The sequence below is a fragment of the Seriola lalandi genome, unplaced genomic scaffold (genome assembly GCF_002814215.2).
Source record: "Seriola lalandi dorsalis isolate HSWRI2012SDOR001 ecotype SW California unplaced genomic scaffold, Sedor1 jcf7180002054104, whole genome shotgun sequence".
Classification (NCBI taxonomy): Eukaryota; Metazoa; Chordata; class Actinopteri; order Carangiformes; family Carangidae; genus Seriola; species Seriola lalandi.
The window spans coordinates 194,120-201,565 of NW_019524657.1; the positions used below are offsets into that span (position 1 = coordinate 194,120).

The 7,446-nt window shown below is 40.6% G+C and overlaps 1 protein-coding gene across 1 annotated transcript in view; it reads right to left on the minus strand.

The window, feature by feature from the left end:
* rnf17 (ring finger protein 17) overlaps nt 1–6,245 on the minus strand; it is a 19,674-nt gene extending 13,429 nt beyond the window's left edge. The window contains exons 1-13 of the mRNA XM_087173208.1: nt 6,106–6,245; nt 5,068–5,180; nt 4,777–4,874; nt 4,602–4,689; nt 3,530–3,619; nt 3,302–3,405; nt 2,954–3,122; nt 2,781–2,857; nt 2,507–2,581; nt 1,616–1,896; nt 1,385–1,477; nt 649–807; nt 324–495 (exon numbers count right to left, since the gene is read on the minus strand). Of these exons, the coding sequence (XP_087029334.1) occupies nt 324–495; nt 649–807; nt 1,385–1,477; nt 1,616–1,896; nt 2,507–2,581; nt 2,781–2,857; nt 2,954–3,122; nt 3,302–3,405; nt 3,530–3,619; nt 4,602–4,689; nt 4,777–4,874; nt 5,068–5,180; nt 6,106–6,178 (1,592 nt within the window). The 5' untranslated portion in view covers nt 6,179–6,245. The remainder of the gene's footprint in view (nt 1–323; nt 496–648; nt 808–1,384; nt 1,478–1,615; nt 1,897–2,506; nt 2,582–2,780; nt 2,858–2,953; nt 3,123–3,301; nt 3,406–3,529; nt 3,620–4,601; nt 4,690–4,776; nt 4,875–5,067; nt 5,181–6,105) is intronic.
* Between the last annotated feature and the right edge of the window lie 1,201 nt (nt 6,246–7,446).

Below are 7,446 nucleotides of genomic sequence, written 5' to 3' on the forward strand. Positions count from 1 at the left end.
ATGACCGTATATATCTGTGAAACAAGGGCAGAAAGAGAGGAGGGGGGGGTGCGTGGGGGGGGGGTGTCACATGCAAACGGTCTAAATTAGACAAAAGATTTTAAACACTGACGTGTGAGAGTAAGAAAAGGGAAACACTTGGACGACTGCTGGTTTTGCAGGGAAGCAGACAATGATGTAGCAGTAAGGATGAGGTGGTGGATAGTTGACAGAATAAAAGCCAATTTGTTCCAGAGAGATTGCGGCCATATTTAATTGGACAGTATCTGGAGCGCGTCACTATAAAACGGTTTCTACGTACACCTATCCGTTTACGCGTGTACCTCTGTATGGTGATGCTTTTAGTGAAGCCGTAGTCGAGGAAGAAGACCCGGACAGTGGCCAGCTGGCTGACTTTGCAGGTTTTCACAGCCTCCGCACAGCCAACCTGCAACAGCTCCACCACACTGGTCCGACACCAGAGTCCCTCCTTCCACTTCACAAGGATCATGGAGCCTGAGGACGAGCGGAAGAACAAAGGCTGAATCAATAAACCTAATAAACGTCTAATTTTCTCAACATTAATTAGGTCAAGGCTTTACTTTAACCTTCATTGCCATATGCTTAAACTTATTTTCTCCATCACTTTGAGGACACACAAACACACACCAGTCTCCACTGCATCACTAGAAGAGAAGTGGCAACTGTCTCTGCAGCAGAAGTGGTTGATCTTCTTAGACATGGACTCGCTCTCCTTCCTCTCGGCCACGTAGCGTACGTAGAAGTGACTTGGATTCACGACGTGGGTCACCACCACCCATTGTGTGACTTGGAAGTGACGAGGGAGATAAACAAGGATGAGAAAACAGGAAAACTTGGTCACAGATGAAGAGGATGGAGAGTGGAGCCAGTAATGTCTTTTGTGTTGCAGGACGAGCCTCGAGTTTTGTATTATTTGCTGTTTGTAGTGTGTGTGTTGAGAAATTAAGTGTTTTCTGCTGGATCATGTTACATGTACTATAGGCACAGAGGAAATAATTTCACTACTAGTAGATTGATTTCTTTTACAGTAAGAATGAATGTGTTGAGCTGCCAAGATAAAGTGTCACAAAGACCTGAAGCTGAAATCAACAAACGAATCCACTGATTCTCTTTGAGATGGTAAGAATGGACTTAAATAAAAGTTTGTTATGCATATGTGCATTACATTTTATAAGATATTTTTTCATATCTTTAAAAAAACAGAGGTTTCATAAGCAGTGTACCCATCTACACTGATATCAAAGATGAATATTCTTGTAAGTCTTTGAGATAAAACAAAATTTGAGGTTTGTTTTATATTCACATTAATATTCTATGTATAATCTTAATGTAACTACAAAAATCTACAGTTGCCGCTCCCTACCATTTCTTCTATTGCCAAAAATCTGATTTTTCCTTCTCCTGTGGACTCTCCACTTGTCATTAGCCAGCTCAGGGCCGGTGGGTGGGGGAGCACCTGCAGGTGCATACAAGACATTGAACAGAAATAGATTAAGGCTTCTCTTCTGTGTCTAATCATAGCCAATTTAATATTCTGATTGATATTATTGACATTATGTAAATGAGATCAAACGAGGCACAAAGCCACACACACCGTGCTCTTGTCCCTCCTCTAAGAGCTCCTCAATAATTACATCCGGAGTCCCGATGTCTGAGCCCGAGCTGTGGCGAGAGGCGTTGGACCTGCGACGAGGTTTTGGGCTTGGAGAGGAGCCCCGTGACGAATGACTGTTAGCCCCCGGGCTCTGCTTGTCTGGATTTTGTGGGGAGGGGGTCTTGCTGCGACTGGGTGACACACACTTCCTGCCCTCTCCGCGTTGCAAGGGTGATTTTCTGTTTCCCGGCTGGTAGCCTTTGGGTGGAGAATCGGACAAGCTAAAAGGGAACAGCAAGAGGACTTTGTTTAAGAACATGGAACCATATAAAGGAAGTAATTTACAAATATTTACACATATTATTTTGTGTAATATTCTCTAAAAATGAAATGAATGAACCTGACAAACACTATGTGCAACAGATGCAAAAGTTTGGGGCAATGACAGGAGAGGCTACTGTTTGTATTGGGGTCTAGTATTTTCCCACTTATCAATGTTTTGGTGAAACTTCAACTCAAAAAACTTAGACCTACCAAATACCCCCCCCCCCCCAAAAAAAACCCCAACCTTTATTCATGTAGTTCAACATGTTGTCCAGTTTCAAGATGGAATAACAAACCCTCATTTAAACAGAATAGCCTGTACTAGATCACTGTTTCATGTTAATGATGTATCGTGATGTCTGAAGTGGCACAGATGAGAGAAACTCTCCTCATGACTCGTAACTATGGTAACAGACAGCTGCTTGGCTGTGTAATGATGTTCTTTGCTGAGGTTTTATAACTCCAGTTATAGAAATAAGAGAAACAGAGGCAGGTACTTTTGGCCGTTTTCATCCCCAGGCCCAAATTAATCAAAATGAGATATTGGACATATTGGAAGATATTTACCGCTTCGGGTTGCTGACTTCCATCTTCAGAGACAAGGCCAGACTCCTGCTGAGACTTTCTGACTGGAAAACACAGCTAGAACACAAACATACACACACAAAACTTCAATGTTCATGTATAGTGAGTAAAAAGCTTGTCCCTAATGTTCTGCTTCATGCATCTACAACACAAAAAACAATTACAGGGCACAGGAAATGAACAGTGGCAAGTACATCAATATTTCAGTATCGTAGTATTTAACACAATGTGGTTTCCTTCTACAGATACAGCAAACCTCATTCCAGAGCCCATAGTAATGCACTTCATATCGAAGGACTGCTTATCCACAGGAGCCTGCAGCGTCTCCAGGACCTATCACTCACACACAACCACACAAACACCACAGTCAGTTTTATAGTATCTAACACTGTGTGCTCACAAGGAAAGAATAAGCATAACTTCTCATACCTTATCCAGGGTGCAGTACTGCTCCAGGAAGGGGACACGGCGGACTTCTCTGGCCATCTGCATGGCAATCTCCAGGGCCTTTATCCTCTCCTGGACTCGGCACGCTTCCGCTTGGCTGGTGGAGAACTGTGCCTCCAGTTTGGTCAGCTGAGCCAACTGCACATCCCTCCTGTTGATAAGGAAATTAAAGGTGTGAAGATAAATGTCACTTTACAGACTTTCTTCAGAGAATAAAACAATCTGAGGAGAAGCAAGACCTGTGTGCAATCTCAGGCTTCATATCAACAGATCTGACATTTTTCCAGAAGAGAAAATAGAATCTCGTTATACAGCTTTTACTTTCCATACCACTTTTGGATAGCATGCAAAGCCTTGTCTGCAGCTTGTTTGATCTCCGTCTCCAGCCGAGCTTTCTCTCTCTTCACCTGTTCTGCCAGGCCAGTCGTCAGAGTCTGCACAGATGAAACACAGACATGGAAGACTCACTTTTGATTTACTCTTGTCTTTCTGATATGCAAGAATGTTTTTCTTTCCTTCAAGTTGTGAGAAGTTTTTTGGATGTAGCACAGCTTTCACCTCGTGGATGTGTTCCAGCTGGGCAAGATTTTCTGCAGCCTGGACCAATGCCTCATCCACCGTCTTCTCAATCTTCTCAATATCTGCTGGCTGAGTAAAACATAACCAGAATTTTAGCCATTTTAATCTGAATCATTTGTGCTCAGCCGATACACCCTCCCTAAAGTTACTGTTTGGGTTCACGCTGGCTGCTAACACACTGTCATTTTCAGACACAAAAGGCTAAAAGAGAGTGAACATTGAAGTAACATTCATCAAGCGGTCTGAAACAAAACTCTAAGCTAATGCTATTGTTTCTCCTGAGCTACTGGGTGTATGAATCTGCAACTGAATCACTTAAAGTTGATGATATGTCAATACTGTTTTTACAACTTGTTTCCAATTCCCTCAACTGGCAAAAAAAATAAAAAAATCAGTTATTGCACATTTAATTTAAGGACCAACGGTAAAATTATATCACTGTGTGGCAAAAAAGATGCTCAAAATATAATTCGAGCTTCAGCAACAGCTTGAATTCTGATCAGACATCCTGCAACACCAATACACCCGAATCAGCCATGGATTTTATCCTCATCCTCCCAGGAGGAGCCATAAATCTTCCACATGTCTCCTTATCTCAAAAGGAAGTAACTCAAGAGATATCGCTATTCAAATGTTTACGCCAGAGATGAATCTGTAAATTTCTTCTTGGTCAGCAGTGAAAGCATATGACAACAAGAGAGGAGTTTAGATCGATTGAGAAGTTAATTCTCAGAACAGTCTTGCAAAATTGATTAGTTCAGTCCCTACACCAATCCATCTGTCGATACTGGACTTCCACTTGTAAACAAAACCCTGTACTAAAAGACTGGCAACATCTCATCCACAACACACGAGGAGCAATTTACCCTTTTCACTCAAGACTTGCAAGCACTGTTTTTATCCCAGTCACTTGACACTTGTAGTTCTGTACTCTAATGCCATCTCACATAACGTACTACGATACAAACCCACGTCTTAGGTAACATGGGTAACGGTTGGCATGAAAACTTTTCATTACCCGCCTGCAACCTCTGTGATCACCCAAACATACCTGATCCATATCCTTGGTATTGGCGTTCATTTCTGGGGATGGTGATAATTTGTTCCTTTTGCGATTCCTTGCTCTGTCATACTGGAGGCTTCAGGAGATGACGACAAAGAAATGATCAAAGCAAAGACCTGTTCTCTTTAAAAAGAATCTATTGCACAATCTGATCAATTTTTACCTTTTCATTTTGTTCATTTTAGAAGTGTAGATGAGGCCAATAATTCTGCTGTCCTCCTGCAGACAGTACACCCCGCCTTCGGGGAGCGTGGACTTAACCTGCAGAGGGGGGAAACTTTGTTTTTTCATTGTCAACCCAGCATTTGAACATTTTCAGCCTTGAACTTGATGCAAATCACAAAGTCAAAAACCACTTTGCAAGATTAAGCAATTGTCTGGCTGGTTACCAAACAAGGTGGCCAGCAAGGACAAAGTTTGCATTTTATACCTAGTCTGAATTATTTCAGTTTACCTCACACTCTGGACATGTAATGTCAGTGTCACACTGGATGGACCGTAGACAAGATGTGCAGTAGATGTGGCCACATAAAAGTACACGAGGGAGGTTGCCGTCAACTTCATCCTCTGAAAAGAGAAAACAAAGACAAGCATAAATAATGCAATGTTAGTGTAATGATAAATGCAAAAGCATATCATGTACATTTTTGTTATTGCGAAGAATAGCCACCGATTCCTACACAAATAAGGGTATGGCTCTGTCACCTGGCCCACATCAAATGTTAGATGATTTACAGTGGAAACAAAAAGTTTGTGAACCCTTTAGAATGACCTGGTTGGTTAGGGGAAATTCATTCAAATTAAGTCACAAGTGTAAAAAAACACAATGTACTTCAGACAACAGCACACAAACAGTTATAATATTTAGTGTCTTTATTGAACACACCCATTAAACACAAGTTAAAAAATATCAAAAAAATTTCAACTTCTATTTTTGCACAGAATATATAAATTCAAGCACTTTGGTTTATTTATTTTTTTAGGTTTATTTTCAAAAACATTTAAGGCCTTGATTTTTTTTCTTGTTCTCATATTCACAAACTTTAAAAGTATAACTAGGACCCATGGAAACCCTGTTGGTTACAGCCTTATTAAATAAAATATTTAAGGATGGAGATATCTGTCAAAGTCAGAGTCGTAGTTTAAGCAGCGCGTTAGTTGTTGCGCGTGATCGGGTCAACATGGCTGAACTCGCCCGACCGCGACATTTTCAGCCTGTGGTCCAACGTAAAGCTAGCTTAGCTATCAGAAGAAAACCACAACCTATAAAGACCTTGAGAAGGTAAATAATTGTCTGCTAAGTTTTATTAGCCACGTTGTGATATTAACGTAAGGCTTATTATATAAAACCTGCACATTCAAACAGCTGCTAACACACACGTGACATTAACTAGCTACAGCTAGCTAGCTAGCAGGCGTCGTTTAGCCGACAACAACTTAAAAAAAACTTAAAACACGGAGGTTAAACTGTAAGAAAATGTTAATGTCCTACCAGGAAGAGTGAAGACCTCTCCACATAACTTGCAAATGACAGCGCTGGGGTTGTTGTCCCGTCTGTCCATCATTAATGTCTATAAAAATCTTTTTTCTTTAGTCGCAAACGATAAGATGCAGGCGGTTGTCTTTGTCACGTGACCAAGCAGGTGCGTTCAGTGACCAAGCAGGTGCGTTCAGTGACCACGGGACGAAGTTTAATCATGAATAATAACGAATATTTTAGTTTGATTATCACAAACTGTTATTAATTCAGCTTTAATGTTTTGATGTCCTGTCTTATTACATCAGGTAAAAGTTTAGTTTAGTTTAGTTTAGTTTAGTTTAGTTTAGTTTAGTGAGAGGGATGACCCCAGGTAACATATATCTGCAAAATGTCAAGAATAATACAACAAAATCCAAGGTTTATTTCCACTGTGGTCCAAAAAAACATACTAATATCAAATTCATATAATAAATAAAATGTGTGGACAACATATGAGTGTAATTTACAAGCCAGTAGGTGAGAAAAAGATGGACATATAATGTAGTTGTAGGGCTCTATGATTACTAAGTACTTTTCAGTTTAAGATTGTAAAAGATGCAAAACAACCACAAAGAGACTCAAACACACTGACATCTGCCTCATTTATCAATAACATGTCAGTGAGTGAAGGTAGTGATGTCTTCTCAGTCATGGCAACTAAGGTCAGGGAGTAATAACAGCTGATAATTTGAGTCCTAATTATGTACTCTTGTTTTTTGGACACTTGAGGGCGCCAAAGACTAAAGCAGACACGCATCAATACAGGTGGTCCATGAGATGATGATTCACAAAGGCCAGCTGAAAAAAATATACCCCAGAGCTCTTCACATGTGCAAATATTCACTTTTATGTTCTTTTAAAAAAAAAATTTATGAATACCATGTGTCACCCTACTGAGCATCTCTTTTTGGAAATCTGCAGTTTGGCCTCCATTTGTCTCTGCATCTCTGGGTTAAACATCACAGGTGATAGTGTGTGGTTATTTTGGAGGATGTAAATGTGTAAAAGGAAAGCGCCTTTAGTCAATGCGCCAATGTGTTTGATGTGTCTAAACTGAAGCTTTAAGCTGAAACATTATGAGTTTGCATCGTTTTAACCTTTGTTTGTAACTTGTTGTTTTTCTTTATTTGTTTTATCTCCTTTACCAATCACAAAATACATTCCTCTTGCATTGTTGTGTTGTGTGATATATTCCTTTGTTTCCTTTTGAACCAATTGCAAGGCTGCACAGCAGACGTAACAGCAGCATGTCGGTCCTCTCTTCCATCTGAGCGCAGCTGCAAGCAACACCGCCCGCCTGAGGACAATCGCCAG